This window comes from Myxine glutinosa, chromosome 12, assembly GCF_964187855.1.
Source record: "Myxine glutinosa chromosome 12, kmMyxGlut1.1, whole genome shotgun sequence".
Lineage (NCBI taxonomy): Eukaryota > Metazoa > Chordata > Myxini > Myxiniformes > Myxinidae > Myxine > Myxine glutinosa.
The window spans coordinates 43,579,832-43,598,145 of NC_136272.1; the positions used below are offsets into that span (position 1 = coordinate 43,579,832).

The window sequence follows — 18,314 nt, forward strand, 5'->3', positions numbered from 1 at the left end:
AGATTTAGGGAATTTAATCAGCAAAGACGAGCCCCCAATTTCTCTTAGCAAAGACGAGCCCCCAATTCCTGTTACGTGCTCCTCCCCAAACCCCCTGGTCACGGTGTACCTCCGAGCCCTGAGAGGAGTCACGGCAGAAAGATGTGTTATTCTGTCAAAGATCAATGGTGATACCACACCAATTGTTACCAACAAACAAATATTGTATTAAGGTCACACAAGAATAACAACACAAAAACAATAGTAATCAATTGTACAACCAATATATATTTCCTATGATGGTACCATCAGGTTCGTACAATAAAACTCGCTGTGCTCCAAGTGAGCGAAAAGAAGAACATTCCCAATGTCTCTATTCCCACATCAAGCCAAAGTCGTATTCTGGCATTAAGCCAAAGTCGTATTCTGGCATCAAGCCAAAGTCGATCCACTCCAGTGATCGTCCGTATGATGTAGTATCGAGACCAGAATCCCGTTGGGTTGACAGTTACACTGCCAAAGATGGGCGAAGGTGTCTTCGAGAAGCGACGGGGAAATCACACCTTTAGGTATGGACGTCTGACAGCTCTCATTCGGCGAACCGCAGATTTCCCACTCCAAAAGCCACGTTACACACACACACACACAAACACCAGATTAACGTCTGAATGCGGTGAAAATGGTTTGAAGCGAAGTGAAAAACCTTGAGCGAAGCGCAAAGCGGGTGAGTCAAAATGGCCGACGGCCTGTTCTCGAGGCGTAACGGCACTACGATGATTCTCGTCGGAATCGACCGCAAAACCTGACACGCAGGTTGATCTGTCACAGCGATAACAACTCTGTCGCAGGAATCCGTTTCCCGGGAAACCCTAAAGTTCACTCGTGACTCTCGTTCGCCAATCGTTCGCTCCAAACCTCGAAGCAGCTGGGCTTCTTCTCCGACTCGCTCGCTCCGCCTTCTCTTCCTCTTCCTCTTCCTCTTCGTCATCGTTCAGTTCCGGTTTCATTTAAAACATTAACTTTTTTACCTTTTGAAAATAGTAATGTCTATTTCCCTTAAACGACAACAATAATAGTACATGGAATCAAAAATGTTTACAGTGGACGAAAACCACAACAACGGAAGTGACAAATCCGTAACAACGCCCCTAGTCTAAATCTAATGCGCCTATGTTTTTTGTCGTGAAAAGTTACCCCCCATGGACCCCCTCTTCCCTCTCCAAGTCCCTTCTTTAGGCTGTCCATGAGGCACAACTGAACAAACAGATGTTCACACATAGGGATATAGATTAATATAGATGAATAGACGTATTGAATTAATAGGCAGGAAGCCACTGACTTCAAACAGTACATAATTAAGATGTATTGAAAACTCACGTGGTTGGAGAAGATAATATTGTTACGGATCTCTACGTCGGCCTTCTTCCCCTTAAAAAGGGGGGATTAGTCCCCTTGTTCGTGACTGACCGACGTGAGTCCTGACGCTGCACAGCTCCCTCCGGAGAGGCTGGAGCACAACCCCGTTCGCGACCGCGGACAGATGGTAATTGCCGAGCGGTTTAGCAACCACGGCACGAACTATTAACAAGGACTGACCCGATCCTTAACGTTGGCCAAATCGTGCCACAGGTATTCAATGAGGGAAATCACTAAAGCAACCGGATGAGCATGAAGAAGAAGAACAAAGGTAGGAAATACAAATATGATTTATTTACTAACTATTTACACAATTAAAGAAACCAAGGAGAAGGAAGGATAATAAAATAATTGACAGAAGGAGGAAGAACCAGAAGACACAGTGCAACACTCGCTTATCTAAACAGGCTTAACTTATACCCAGGGACAAGACAGACAGAACGAACTCGCTCACACGAATAGGGGTAGATGGATGCCAGGGATCGATGGTTGGGAAGGCAGAGAAAGGGCCAGGCAGATGGTAGGCGTCGAGGTCCGGCTCCCAGCGTGCGCTCTGGTCCACGCTTTTGGGGTTGAGGCGAAAATCCCGGGAAACAGCTCCGCTCCGGGCTGGCAACGAGGAGCCGGCAGCTCCACGTATTCGGTTTCACACCGGCAGCTTGCTTTATTTGTCCTCCACCTCCTGCGTCTCCGAAGTTCTCTTTACACTCCACAGAATCTGCCTCTCGCCCAGCGCACCTCCCTCAGAACTCTCTCTCGTCTGGCCCCTTACGCATCTCTCTCGGTGGGGGCTGATGCAATGGGTTTTATAACCCCGCCCTCTTGAGCCATACCCACTCATCCTTGGTTGGTCGGCAAGGGCTTTCCTGGCTCCACCTTCTGATGACGATGGGCGGGCAACGCCCTTCTTTGCCGGGCTGACCACATGCGTAATGGAGTCAAATGTAGTTGGTCATGCGGTTGGCAATGCGGTTGGCAGTGCAGTTGGCAATGGAGGTTCTGGGGCAATTGAAAGGGGATTCCACCTTATTTCCATTTGATGCAATGCAGTGTCAAGTAGTGGGAACAGAGCCTTCAACTACATAGAATAAGGAGATAACTATTTAAGAGGGTATATGATTGGCTACGTGTATGTATATGGAGTAACTAGGAGGACGACCTTTGACCTTTACACACGGAGGGTGATTTTTACAACAATTCATTACACTTACAACAATACAAAAAAACACAATAATTCTCAAATCCACAACATCTTCTGAACGCCCGGCATCTTCTGGCATCTTCTGGCATCCTGGCATCTGGCATTGCGCAATGTCTTCCGCAATCCGCAATGACATTGCAGAGGCGCAAGGTTGCGGATCACACTGGCATCTGGCATCCTCTCTGAACATCTTCTGGCATCTTCTGATTAACGTCTGAATGCGGTGAAAAATGGTTTGAAGCGAAGTGAAAAACCTTGAGCGAAGCGCAAAGCGGGCGAGTCAAAATGGCCGACGGCCTGTTCTCGAGGCGTAACGGCACTACGATGATTCTCGTCGGAATCGACCGCAAAACCTGACACGCAGGTTGATCTGTCACAGCGATAACAACTCTGTCGCAGGAATCCGTTTCCCGGGAAACCCTAAAGTTCACTCGTGACTCTCGTTCGCCCATCGTTCGCTCCAAACCTCGAAGCAGCTGGGCTTCTTCTCCGACTCGCTCGCTCCGCCTTCTCTTCCTCTTCCTCTTCGTCGTCGTTCAGTTCCGGTTTCATTTAAAACATTAACTTTTTTACCTTTTGAAAATAGTAATATCTATTTCCCTTAAACGACAACAATTATAATAGTACATGGAATCAAAAATGTTTACAGTGGATGAAAACCACAACAACGGAAGTGACGAATCCGTAACAACGCCCCTAGTCTAAATCGAATGCGCCCATATTTTTTGTCGTGAAAAGTTACCCCCCCCATGGACCCCCTCTTCCCTCTCCAAGTCCCTTCCTTAGGCTGTCCATGAGGCACAACCGAACAAACAGATGTTCACAAATAGGGATATAGATTAATATAGATGAATAGACGTATTGAATTAATAGGCAGGAAGCCACTGACTTCAAACAGTACATAATTAAGATGTATTGAAAACTCGCGTGGTTGGAGAAGATAATATAATATAGTAGAGTTTCTTCTTCTTCAGACAATAACAACTTCTGCCAGACTATAAGATTAATCATCTTGAAATTTTAAACGCGTCTCCCGCTTTAGGACTACTACATTACTTTGAAGTTTCACATCGACCAATAAGCAGTTCAAGAGCATCATCCTCTTACTTTCAAACCGCCCCACAATTCAAATTGGCAGCCGCCAAAACCAAACAGTCACTGCCCCTCAAGGGCGCCAACCAGCAGGTAACTCAGGAATTAGCTACCGTTTCTTCGCTGCCAGCGGTAACAACCCTGCTTGATTCAAAAACCCACTGGACTTTATTTAGACGATCACAAACCCATCATTCAAGCTCGCCTTTGAAACCCGCCATTGCCAAGCGGCACCTCCCTACCAGTTGTACCTCCTGACAGCAACGACAATGACAATAACGGGGACTACCGGTATGACATTTTGGCTTTTTCTCCTTGTTTTTCCAAGTCTTACTCTATTTTGTCTCGCAACTTTGTTGTTGTTTCACCCCCTCTTTCTGCTATTTCTTTTGTCTTATGTCCTGATCTGTTGTGTTCTAGCTCTTATATAACCCCAACATTGTATATATAAAAAGAAACTTCACGTCTACCTGCGACCTCTGACCGTGGTCTACTGCACATACCAGCTGACGAAGAGTGAATTGTTTGACTGTTCTGTTGGTTGTGAATTTCGAATTCACACTTGTTTTCCACCATAGCCCTATACCCAGGATTCAGTCCATTAGTTGCCTGTTGTTTGCTTAGCGGTTAGGGTGCTGGCTTGGGATCCTCGGATCCTGAGTTTGAATCCCGGTCGAGCGTTGAATTAACGCCAGGGCGGTTGACTCAACCTGTCATCCTTCCGAGGTCAGCAAATTGAGTACCAGTTCACTGGTAATTGGGGCACTGCATCAGTGGCACAAACGTGCTTCCAGAGAAATGATGCAACCAGCAGCCACAGGCTACATATAAAACAACAGCAGTCCATTAGTTGAGTGACTGGATTCTTAAGTAGTGATTTATTTTGAAGATATGACGACGTGATCCCTCATCTTATGTACTTTTTAGAGACTTGCCGCATCCATCACGAGCGATTCTCCACGTAATTCTCTGTTTAACTTCAGTCGTGGTTTTACTAAAACCAGGCAAGAAGTGTGATGGACTAAGTTACAATTCCACAAGATTATAGATCTGCCCATTGTTACGGATTCATCACTTCCGTCTTTGTGGTTTTCATCCACTGGAAGCATTTTTAGTTTCATGTACTATTTTTGTTAGTTTGAGTGTGAAATGGAGATAGTTGTCTTCAAAGGTAAAAATTAGTATTTCAAAATAAAAACGAAATGGATCGGGAGAAACCGGAAGAGGAGGAAGATGAGGCTGGAACAGATCAAGTGAGATCGGGAAAGGAAGGCCGATCTGCTTTGAGGTGTCGAGCGGACGCTGGTGGATGTTGTTCACGAGCGAATATTGGTTTCCCTGGGAAAGGGATTCCTGTGACAGTCGTTATTGTTGTGGCAGATAAACCTGCGTGACAGGTTTTGTTTTTGGTTCCGAAAGTGAATCATTGCTGGAGAGCAGGTACGCCTCCATTACGGGCCTGTCCGCCATTTCACCTCGCACCAGTCATTTCACCTCGCACCAGCGATTCGCCTGGTTCTCATGTGGGTCGTGGATTTCGCTTGGGAATTCGTGGTTCTCCGCTTGGGAACTGCTGCTCGTTCATGTCAGCGTCATTGTCTGGTGAACCGAAGGTGTGAATTCCTAGTCGCCTTTTGGGTGAACTTTTACCTGACCGACGTCGGCCCGACCTTACCCAGCGGCTCTTCTGTAGCATCGACTGTCAGCCCTCCTGGGTTCAGGTCTCAGTACGACCTTTTTTCTTGTGATCACCGGAGCGTGGATCGACTTTGGCCTGGTGTCGTGACAGTGACTTTGGGGGTGTTACAGTTCACTCACATGGAGTACCGTGAGTTATTGAGTTAAGAAACTGGTGGTACCATCATAGGAATTATATGGTGTTTGCTGTGCAATTGAGGTTTTCTTGTACTTGCGCAAGTTGTTATTATTGTGCGATATTAATACAATACTTTGGTTTTGTAACAATTGATTGGTGTGGTTTCACCATTGGTCATTGGCACACATAATAGCACATCTTTCTGCCGTGACTCCTTTCGGGGCTCGGAGGTACACCGTGACCGGGGTTTGGGGAGGAGCACGTAACACCATGTTCATTTTCCATCGGCCTTGAACATTTGCGGTTTTGGCTTCTTGGGCCTCGTGCTTCTTCCTCCATTTTGTTTTTAAACGTCTTCACATGACAAGGGATCATTCTTCAATCTCGTACTTCCTTCTGGGATCTTAAGGCGGCAGTTTGCCACCATTTCAAGACATCCCCCATCAAAAACATTATTTTCTCCACCCGTTAAACCACCCCCGACCCTCCCAAAATTTTGCTTTTGTATACAACTTGTCCACCCCTTGCATTCTCCTCTACCCCGCATCGTTACCTGCATCCCTTGTTTCTCCATCTTTGTCTACCTTCTCCCTCCACCCTGCTGTTGGTGTTTCTCCCTTCTCCTGCTGTTCTCTTTACTATGTCGTGTCCTGATATGTTCCTTGTCCTAGCTCTTCCACGAGCCGAGACCATTCATGTATTGGAAAAAATAATATATATATATATATATATATATATATATATATATATATATATATATATATATATATATATATATATATATATATATATATATATATATATTGTTGCGGATCTCTACGTCAGCCTTCTTCCCCTTAAAAAGGGGGGATTAGTCCCCTTGTTCGTGACTGACCGACGTGAGTCCTGACGCTGCACAGCTCCCTCCGGAGAGGAAGGAGCGCAACCCCGTTCGCGACCGCGGACAGATGTTAATTGCCGAGCGGTTTAGCAACCGCGGCACGAACTATTAACAAGAACTGACCCGATTCGTAACGTTGGCCAAATCGTGCCACAGGTATTAAATGAGGGAAAAGACAAGGACGAAACGGATGTAAAGGAAAGAAGAGCAAAGGTAGGAAGAACAAATATTATTTATTACTAACTATTATTTACACAATCAAAAGAACCAAGGAGGAGGAAAGATAATAAAATAAATACAGAAGGATGGAAGGACCAGAAGGACACAGTGCAATTTCTAGCTTATCTAAACAGGCTTAACTTATACCCCAGGACAAGACACACAAAACAGACGACAATCAGACTTACACGGGGATGATGACAGGAATGGCAGGAAGGAGAGGAAGGTTCAGCTGGAGCAGGAGAATGGTCGGGCCGGGAGTGAGCAGCCGCCGCAGTGTAGCCGCGGCCGAAAACCGCTTTCGACGCTCAAAGCTGCTGTGGCCAAAACTGCTGTTGGTTCAGCTCCGGTTTGTTCAAAGCTGCGGTGGTTCAGAAATCAAAGCTGCTGTGGTTCACCTCCGGTGGGGTGCAGGTATCGGTATCGGTGCAGGTATTGCTCAGGTGGGGTGCGTCGCGTGCTCTCTAAGGGCTCATCTCCCCGGGGGCGTCTCGCCGCGGGTTATATAGGCCACACCCTCGAACCTTCGCGAACCTCCCCGATCGTTCTCTCTCCGCCCTCTCAAGCCAAACCCCTGGTGTTTGGTTGGTCGGCAAGGGCTCTCCTGGCTCCACCCTTTGACGAGGTGGAGACACGCCTTTCTTCTCCGAACCGACCGCGTGCTCAATGGAGGCAATTGCAGTTGGCAATTGAGGCTTCGCACCAGACAGGACCTTATTTCAATTTGATGCAATGTAGTGTCAACTAGTGGGAACAGAGCCTTCAACTACATAGAATAAGGAGATAACTATTTAAGAGGGTATATGATTGGCTACGTGTATGTATATGGAGTAACTAGGAGGACGACCTATTGCCTTTACACTGCGGAGGGTGATATTTACAACAATTCTCATTACACTTATAACAACAATAAAAAACACAGGATTCTCAAATCCGCAACTATATATATATATATATATATATATATATATATATATATATATATATATATATATATATATATATATATATATATATATATATATATATATATATATATATATATATATATATATACATATATACATATATACATATACATATATACATATATACATATACATATATACATATATATATATATATATATATATATATATATATACATACACACACACACACACACACACACACACACACACACACACACACACACACACACACACACACACACACACACACACACACACACACACACACAGTCACGTGAAAAAGTAAGTACACCCCATGTAAAGTTTTGACTTTTTCAACATTCATCTATTTGATCTTCATTTCAACAATATTGATAGATAAAGGTGATATAATATAACAAATATCATGAAACATTTACATTTTGTAGTCCATTGTATAATTTAAATAAACATAAATGCAAATTTCGCATGTGGAAAAAGTAAGTACACCCTTGGCTCTAATAGGTGGTATTAGATTTATCTGTTTCTTTGGCAGAAACAACCTCAAGTAGGCGTTTCTTATAACTGTCTACCAGTCTCTGACATCAACTGGGAGAAATTTTTGCCCACTCCTCCATGGAGAATTCTTTCAGCTGTGCGATGTTTGAGGGGTTTCTTGCATGCACAGCTCGTTTCAAATAACCCCCCACAATATCTCGATGGTATTTAGATCCGGGCTTTGACTTGGCCATTCCAGAACCCTCCATTTCTTTCTATTCAGCCATTCTTTGGTGGATTTACTGGTATGTTTAGGGTCATTGTCATGTTGCAAGGTCCACCGTTTAGCTTCAACTTTCCGATAGATGGCCTCACATTATCCTCAAGCACCCTCTGGTACAATGAAGAATTCATAGTGGATTCTATGATGGTGAGCTGCCCAGGCCCTGATGCAGCAAAGCTGGCCCAAACCATAATATTTCCACCAACATGCTTTGCAGTTGGTATCAGGTTCTTGTGGTCAAATGCTGTCTTTGGTTTTCACCAAACATGTCTTCTGGTACTGTGGCCAAATAGCTCTACCTTTGACTCATCTGTCCAGAGCACATTGTACCAGAAGTGCTGGTCTTTGCCTAGGTGTTCATTGGCAAACTTTAGTCTTGCCCTGATGTTATTTCTGGACAGCAAAGGTTTCCTCCTGGCACACCTCCCATGTAGATCAAATTTGTGCAGCCTCTTTCTAATGGTAGACTCATGCACTTTGACATCAACAGTGGCAAGAGCTACCTGAAGGTCCCGTGATGACATTCTGGGGTTCTTAAAGACCTCTTTCAGCATCTTGCGGTCTGCTCTCGGGCTGATCTTGCTGGGGCGGCCTGGCCTGAACAAGTTGGCAGTTGTTTGGAATCTTCTCCACTTGTAAATGATCTTCCGGACCGTCGAATGATTGATTTCAAATTGTTTGGAGATCTTTTAAAACCCCTTCCCAGCCTCATAGGAATCTATAACCTTCTTTCTGAAGGCCTCAGAGAGCTCTTTTGATCTAGGCATGGTGACGCTGCACACTTCAACAACAGAGAGCAAACCAAACGAAATGTCTGACGTTTAAATAAGACAGGTTCCTCCAAGATCCTCTCTGACGATGTTCTAATCATTTGCACCTGACATGGTGCACCTGATTCTAATTTTAGGTATTTGAAGTAGTGATAAATGTAGGGGTGTACTTACTTTTTCCACATGCGAAATTTGCATTTATGTTTATTTAAATTATACAATGGACTACAAAATGTAAATGTTTCATGATATTTGTTATATTATATCACCTTTATCTATCAATATTGTTGAAATGAAGATCAAATAGCCTTTATGTTGAAAAAGTCAAAACTTTACATGGGGTGTACTTACTTTTTCACGTGACTATATATTGTTGCTGTCATATTTGAGTTTTCGGAATAACGCTGAGTTGCGCAAGTCTCGTGTATTTATAAGTTATGTGGAAGATTATTCACAATAATCTACCGACTAAGGCCATTCCAGGATAGTACTCTCGTTGTATGTATTTGATAGATGTACTCGCCTCTGGCTGCATAGAGGCATAAAGCAAGCAAATAAACTCAATTTTATTTTTCGATTATATTATATTGTATAAAGTCCTCTGAGTTAGACATTGCAAGAATAATATATGAAGGAGTTCCACCACTAATTTGCAATGGTTCTGTCTCCAGCCCCTACATGCAGATTGATCATTTGCACCTGATCGCACAAGCTCACTTTCAAAGTTTACTACCTCACCTTCACTTTTGATTGTTCAAAGCACCAGTGTAGTTTTTGAGTCTGAAGTCTAAACTGGTCCTGAATCTGTGCCTCAACCCAAAATTTTTCTCAGGTCAGTTGGCTCGGGATACCTCTTCGATCATTGTTTGTACTCATTCCTTTTGTAATTGCATCTGTTTCTTCTTCCTCTGGTTGTGCAGCTTGTGTATTATGTCATCATTGGGTAAAGTTCATCTTTGCTCCAGACTCGAGAAATATTAACATTTTCTCACCTTTTGTTGTAGATCCTCTGGACCATCAATAACCATGCAGGTGAATGATGGAACATTTGGGAATAAAGGGTTATCACATGAGGATTTGCAAGAGGCATCTGAAGGCCATCAAGTGGATGGTGAAGGGAGCCCGAGGAGGGATGGTGATGTTATAAAGACCACCCCAAAGCGCCAAGAATGGAGTCGACCGCTGGATTTCATTATGTTGTGCGTGGCTTATGCCATTGGCCTCGGAAACATTTGGCGTTTTCCTTATCTCTGCTACCGGAATGGGGGCGGTAGGTGATGGTTTCTTTTGCAGACTTTATTCTTAAATTTTGCATTGATACTTGCCATTGTCAAAGTTCAACGGAGTTCCATTCGGTTGCAAATGACTATATCCATTGCCCTTGCATGGGACTTTTTTGTGGGGTTTGCTACTTTGGAAATATTAATAACAGGTTAGCTAAAATTTGGGAATTAAAAAGAAAAACTTATCACACACTATTATCACAGGCTATTCAATCAAATCAGCGGTCCTTGACGAGTATTGGATAGTTTTAGGTCATCTCATCTCGATTCTCGAAGAGATGAACTTATAAAATGGGTCTTGATCCTGGATGTCTGTCCGTCTGGTCATCCATCCATCGGTTAACTTTTCGATGCGCCTCCTGTTCTGAAACGCGGCACATGAATACAAGACGGTAGCCTGCATAATTGCTCAGGCTTCGATTTTACAATTTTGGATCATGGGGACTCTCGGAGGAGGGTGGGGGTGAGGAAAGTAGGGAGGCAAGGGAGGTTGGGGAGTTGCCCCCTAAAACTTTGCATCCCTACTCCCTTATTAGTCCCCTACCGGTGTACACCGGAGGGGACTATAGGTTTGCACTCCGTCCCTCCGTCTGTTCGTCTGTCAGTCCGTCACGCAAAGAACAGTTTTCCGGACTTTTTTTCTAAACTCTTAATGCTAATGATTTCAAACTTGGTACATGGTTTCCTCATGATAAGTTACAGATCAAGTTCGAGCTTCACGACGTTTCGATCATTTTTGACAAAGTTATGGCACTTTGAACTTTGGTAATTTCCCCAACAGTTTTTCGTACTATAATTTGGAGTGCGGTAAGTCAAAGCTGTTAATATTCCTGGTTTTAACTCCAATTTACATTCTGTTTCCACTTTTAGTGAGAAGTAGGGGTCTGTGCAACCATTCATGAACTTTATTTGGTGCAAATCGGATAATTTTTAGCCGAGTTACCTCAGACCATGAGTTGGTAATTATATAATTCACATAGTGCAATACGTGCAGGCTACTCCACGGAGCGACCTTGCGGGCTTATTTTAACTCCGATTTACATTCTTTTTCCCCTTTTAGTGAGAAGTAGGGGTCTGTGCAACCATTCATGAACTTTATTTGGTGCAAATCGGATAATTTTTAGCTGAGTTACCTCAGACCGTGAGTTGGTAATTATATAATTCACACAGTGCAATACGTGCAGGCTGCTCCAAGGAGCGACCTTGCGGTTTTCCGGACGACAGACTGCCGGTAGGGACATGTATTGCAGCGCAATACTCAGAATGCTTGTTTATCAACTGATTGCTCTGAAACCCAATACAGCCCTTCTACTCGATGGTCCACCAAATCATCAGAGGTCTTGTAATACAATCTCGGAATGCCCACTCAGGGCTATTGCTTGTATTATGATATTTCATAGTTGAGCTTGGGCTCTGTTCACATGTACTGTACTGTATATGGCAAAGGCATGTGGGAAATCGAACATAGTGTTCACAGATAGGGACACAAATGTAATTGTCATAAGGATGGAAATCGGCTTTTCCTTCACAACTGAGTAAGATGGCACCAGCAATGTCAAAGCTGCGCTGCCTTCTGAACAATTAATTTCTGATTATAATATTGAGTGAACTAGTACACCCACTTATTACAGTAGTGGCAGTGGGTCATGTCATTATCCTTATTATTGCCAATTAGCACTTTTTTTTTTCTTTTTTTTTGGTACACAGAATATAGGCTCGTGTAAGAGCTAACACATTGAACATGAAAACATGCACAGACACACAACATACAATTAAGGGAGAGGGGAGCACACAAGCACAACAACAGAAGAGAACAGGGACGGCAGTGGATCTGTGGAAGCGGGAGGGCTGAGGGAGGAGGATGGGATACACGGTACAAAGCAAATGAACACTTCTAGGAACCCCGGGAAAGAAGCTGGGGATTCAAAGAGGCGTATTTGGGGCGTTTTGACGGGGGTAGAAAAGATCAAGGTTTTGGATGTGGGAAGATAAGAGATGGTGGTGAACAGCTGTTTTAAAGACTTGGAGGGGGGAGAGGGATTGAAGAGAGTGTGAGAGATTGTTCCACAGGCGGGAGAAAAGAGGAATGAAAGAGTGAAGGTGAGCAGAGAGTCTTGATTTTGGCAATTTCACCAGAATTGAATAGAAGTTTCACCAGAATTTCACCAGAAGCCTTGTAAGCAGAGGTTTCCACAAAAGACAGAGACTAATCTGCAACCAACATACATTTGGTTGTCACTTCTCTACCACTCTGCAGGGTTGGGCATCGATATAAATTTCCTTCGATAGCAGTGAAAACGTCAAATATATAAACTGCAGCATAATATATTTTATTTGCAGGTGTGTTCCTGATTCCCTATATCGTGAGTGCACTGCTTGCTGGGATTCCCTGCTTCATGATGGAGGTCGCTCTGGGGCAATTTATGAAACAGGGTGGTATTGGGATGTGGAACATCGCACCACTCTTCAGAGGCAAGCTTCCCGCACTAGTGCCTCACAGGATGGCACATTGTGAAAATCGTCCCATGTTTTATATTTATTTTTACCCCAATCTCTTCTGCTCTAATTTAATTTTATTGTTGTCTTCAGGCATTGGTTTTTCAAGCCTAGTTTTAGTCTTCTACAGCAACATCCACTATGCACTGATCTTATCATGGGCTGTGTATTACCTGGTCGAAAGCTTCACCACGGGAGAACTCTCCTGGGCATCCTGCGGCCATACGTGGAACACTCTGTCCTGCCAGGAGCAGGTTGGCTGTCTCAACTCCTCAGCTGGTGCCATTGGCCCTGCTCTCCACATGTCCAACACCACCTGTAACAAAACCAACGGTTCTGTGGAACCCGTTTCTCCTGTTGTAGAATTTTGGGAGTGAGTTTTGAGTTTTTATTTTATTTAATATATGTCTAGCTTAATTTGCCTTTGTTGCATTCTTGATTGTACTTGTGGAGGGTGGATCTGCTCAACTTGCTGAGTATATATATATTTTTTGTATTATCTAGAAGGCCAAAAGGGGGAAAGAAATTTAATCTTGTATCATTTTGCTCCAAAAACCGGTGTGTACTCCGGTTTAGAATAAGTACACCGTATCCCTGCGTGTCGTAAGAGGCGACTCAAAGGGTTGACGTCAGGAAGGGCATCCGGCCATAAAAACATTGCCTCAAAAATAGAACCATGGCAATTTGGAGAAGATTGTCATGGGGACCGCAAGGCTAACCCCCGCTCTTGTGGGGAAAATGGCCTTTGAAATGCCTGTTGTTGTTGTTGTTGTTGTATCATTTTGCTCCAAAAATAAATGAAAAAGTAGATTTTTTATATATTTTTTTGTGTGTTATTTGTTTATTCAGGTTCTCTTTATGTATTATTAGGACTTAGATGAAGATCTGATCACATTTTAGGGCAAATATATGCATAAATACATTAATTATAAAGGGTTCACAAACTTTTTCTCAACACTGTAAAAGGGCCATACTCAGCTTCATTGTGAGAGATTCCAATGATCTTGAAAGCCTTGGTTTCCACGGCATCAAGCTGAGCAAGATGTAAGGCAGGGGAGCCATTCCAGAGGGGAGAGCAGTACTCCATGAAACTGGATGAAAGCTTTGAAGATTGATAGGAGCTTAGGTGTGCAAGGAAGGACTTTGCATGATAGAGGGTTGGCGTCTGGCTTTGGAGACCAACTTTTAAAATGTGGCTTGACCAAGAGAGATCATTGCTGAGAGTGAGACCGTGTGTGTGTGTGTGTGTGTGTGTGTGTGTGTGTGTGTGTGTGTGTGTGTGTGTGTGTGTGTGTGTGTGTGTGTGTGTGTGTGTCAGTCAGGTATTTCTCAGGATTGAAAGACATGTTCCTTGTGATTTTGTCAAGGTCTGAGGCGAGGGTCTGCCTGTTTGTGAGAAGGATGAAGGTTGTCATGACAGAGTGGAGTCATCAGCAAAGAGATAGAGATGATTTCCAGAGTGATCATTGATGAATATTAGGAATAGGATTTGGCCTAGAACACCATCATGGGGTACTCCAGCCTTGACAGAGAGGAAAGTAAGTGTTCTGTTGAGAGCCACATATTGGCTACTAGAGTGGAGGAAGTCAGTAATCCAAGAATGGAGCCTTCCTTTGATTCCATGTTGCAGAGTTCGTAGAGCAAGGTGGAGTGCCAGACTAGGGAAAGCTCGGCTCGGGATATGTCCAGAGAGATGGTCCTGATGTACATCTGACATTGAGGGCCTCCATCCATTGTTGGGAGAGTAGAATCAGCATGACAAGGTCTGAATCCTAATTTATGATCGGAGATGAGGCTGTAGAAAACAATAATGATTTTATGTTGACTGCGATAATGGATTTCATGACCTTTGTTGATGATTGGAAGCAATTTCATTGGTCTGTAGGTAAGGGGATCCGTTTTTGCACCTTTTTATGTAATGCTGTGAATGTTGGCTAATTCTTGAGAATCTTTGAAAGTTTGAAAGCTCATTCTTGAGATTGGACAGATGTTGTTTTCTGGTTCTCCTGAGACTATACACACTTGTTGCGGGCCTTTTGGAATTATATGAGGTTTCTTTCGGTTGGATTTCCTTTCTAGGAGGGGAATGCAAGTTTTAAACAACTGCCTCACCGCAGGATTCAGAGTACGAAGAGCGGGAGGATGGGTAAGAAAACTGAACACGAGAGATTAATCTGTGCATAAGAGACAACAGCTTTCTGTGGAAGAATTCCCAGGCTAAGTCAATATCAGGACCAGTAGATATAGGAGAGATGGATGGCTGCTTGTAGTCCCTGCCAGTTTGCCTGAGTGAACTGCCAGACTCAGAGGATGAGCAAGATACATTGGTGGTGAGGTTTGTCGTCACTAAACCCAGAAGGGAAGATGTTGAAACCTAATATGCTCGCATGTACTCTTGTACTCCGAAATTGTTTTGCAAAGTTACCTATTAATGATTTTGATGGATTGCCAAGCATAACTTTATTGCTCTGACTCCATTAATTATTGCCAAAAATGTACCTGTTACCTCAGCTGGAGAGAAAATAATTGAAGTAGGAATTCGGATGTTAAACGTTGTCTTGTGGAAAATATAATTCGATTTTTAGTTGGGTTTAAAATGGTCAAGGTCTGTTGAGGAATAAAAAAGAATAATGGTTTGATAGCGATTTCATACTGGGCCATGGACTTGCTCACCGTCCAAAGTACAAATGGGATGTTGGATCTGTGTTGCAGACGAAACGTTTTGCAGGCATCTGGAGGACTGTCTGAGATTGGAAGTGTAAGCTGGAAAATGTTGCTGTGCCTCCTGGCAACATGGATAATCATCTATTTGTGCCTGTGGAAGGGAATACGCCTTACAGAGAAGGTTTGTTGAATAAAAGCTGGATTTACTAGTCGATAGAGCCGACTTTCGGCGAGAATCGAAGAAGCTTGAGAATCGCCACTTGACCTCAACCTTTGGTAGGGTGAATTGGTATGTAGACCAATCCAGGCATCCGGAGTTTGAGAAAGTGAAAAGATCCTTCAAGTTTGGCATTGTTACATCATATGATCCCAACAGTGGTCAGGCCCCAAATTCTGTGTGAATATGTATCCTATAACACCACCTGATGGAAATCTGCATGGTTATTCATACATCAAAATGGTGGAGGTAATTAACCCATCTTTTTGGATGGTTATTTTCTGGCACAATAATTTGACGTTGCATGCCGTAACCATCATGTGCGGTTGAGTAGACTTTGAGAAATGTGTTTGGGAGATGATTAACGTAGTAGCTCGTGGTTGGAGGTTTGCCTTTGTTCTCTCTCTCAGGTGGTTTACTTTACCGCTATGTTTCCATACCTCGTGCTCTTTGTTCTCTTCGTGCGAAGTGTCACACTTCCTGGGGCTTCGGTTGGAATTATGTACTACCTCAAGCCTGACTGGTCCAAGCTTGGTCATCCCAGGGTGAGTGTTTCTCCACAATCAACGCTTGTACATTCTGTGTCTGATTTTGAACGTGGCCGTTGTTTTTTGGGGGGAGTGGGGCGGAGGGGTTTGTGCACCCTGCATAAAGCACGTCATGAACTCGTTTTGCTAAGAAAATGGAACTGCAGCTCAGACCTTGATGATGCCCTCTTGATTCTTACAAAAATACTCTCCTCTCCAAAAATTCTTTCAAAAATACTGAACGCAAATGTGCACAACGACACCAAATGCCAGTTTGCTGTCTCCCTATCATGCAGACAGTCGTATGTAACGTTTAACGTCATTTCACGCACACTATACTTTCTAATGGAGTCTCTCAAAGATCAGTCCTCTCTCCCACACTCCTTTAATCTTTTCATGCACAACATTCCACAACCACCCAAAAACATTCAAATAGTCTCATATGCGGAAGATGTAACCAAAACCTCTACCCATAGCAAAACACAGCCACAGCACAACTTCAACCCTTTCTCAGCACCTGACAAACCTGGCTTACCATCAACAGACTAAAAGTAGCCCTGTTAAAAGCAACATTCACTCTTGACGGATTACACCAAGGAACATAGCACTGCACCACACATCAAAATGAACAACATCCCTATTCAACACACATGCCAAACAAAAATACAAGGCATCACTTTTAATACATCCATGCCATTCCTAGAGGATCACATCACATCACAAGCATTAAATCGATGACACAGAAATTACTCCCAGGTCTGATCATGTTCACCTTTCACGCCACCGCTTGGACACCATCCACAGCTTTTACAATGTAAACGTAGACTTGACAACACCTGCAACCTCTAACAGGCCACTCCACATCTTACTATAATTCACCGAATGTCCGTCCGTCCGTCCGTCTGTCTGTCTGTTCGAAGGTACCGTAAAAACTGCTGAACAGATCGCAACGATATTTTGGGTGGATAATCCTTGGATCTCCAGGAGTAAAATAGGCTATTTAGTTTTCCCAATTTCAGCTTTAGTCTCCAGCATTCTCAGGTTTGGACTCCCGCATAACATTTGCGTTCGCATAACGTTCATTGTGACGATGTTTTCATTGTGACTATGTTGTTTTCCCGGGTGCCGCACAAACGGCTGCACCGATCGCTGCATGGCTGCACCGTTCGGACTCGGTGACCTCGGACAAAGACCTTTTATAAGGACACGGGTTGAATCCCTGCTTGAGAGAATTCTAACCCATTTCAACTGAAGGAAACACGTTTTGGGAGTACATACGACATAACGATTGTGAACACGATTATCGATCACGATTCACGATCACAATCATCACGATCATAGTGTATCGATCACTGTGGGACATTTGGTGAATTATAGGAAGATACTGTTTAGATTTTTATGATTTAATGGATGTTTATATGAATCGTTTAAAATAAAAAAAAAGCCTTCAATTTCTGATATTTTACCTTTTCATTTGGGCCTCCCAATTGAAGCCCTGCCCGTAGGGTGGGTACCGTTGCTAGTGTAATAAAACGTAATATGGAAGACTTTGTGGTCCTGGCTTCACGAAGGCAAGAACACAGCATCTTAGATGTGAGGGATCTTTGGGTCCCTCCTGAGCGATTGCCGGCTATCAATGTGCCATGGGCCTGGTGGGCTAATTAATAACAACAACTTGGAATGGTTTTGTTGTATAACTTGCTAAGCTGGAATATTTTGGCTATGTGTCTATATTGCTGAAATATTCAAAGGAATATGGAATAACAGAAAACAAAATTTCATTCTTATTGTGGTTTATTCCAATGTCACTTGCACATAAACCCTATGTATTAAAAGTCCTGGCAAATCACTTTTTTGTCCTGGAAATCTGCAAATTTCGTCTTCCATGGGGTGTGTGAGCCATGAAGGAAGAGTTGCATGGAAGTTGAAGGGCCATTACTCCACCGAGGAGCTGTTTAAAATGGCAAACAGTTTCTTGTCACAAAAGATGTATCATGAGAACTGAATAGCAAGGAAAAACAAGAAAGAGCAATCAGAGATTGTA

At 43.4% G+C, this 18,314-nt stretch overlaps 1 protein-coding gene across 3 annotated transcripts in view; it reads left to right on the forward strand.

Annotated features, from left to right (window-relative positions):
- LOC137437898 (sodium- and chloride-dependent creatine transporter 1) overlaps nucleotides 1–18,314 on the forward strand; it is a 79,800-nt gene that overhangs the window by 11,273 nt on the left and 50,213 nt on the right. For all 3 annotated transcript variants that reach the window (XM_068132610.2, XM_068132611.2, XM_068132609.2), the window contains exons 2-7: nucleotides 9,755–9,915; nucleotides 10,088–10,353; nucleotides 12,707–12,838; nucleotides 12,956–13,235; nucleotides 15,575–15,707; nucleotides 16,154–16,288. In XM_068132610.2, the coding sequence (XP_067988711.1) occupies nucleotides 10,110–10,353; nucleotides 12,707–12,838; nucleotides 12,956–13,235; nucleotides 15,575–15,707; nucleotides 16,154–16,288 (924 nt within the window). In that variant the 5' untranslated portion in view covers nucleotides 9,755–9,915; nucleotides 10,088–10,109. The remainder of the gene's footprint in view (nucleotides 1–9,754; nucleotides 9,916–10,087; nucleotides 10,354–12,706; nucleotides 12,839–12,955; nucleotides 13,236–15,574; nucleotides 15,708–16,153; nucleotides 16,289–18,314) is intronic.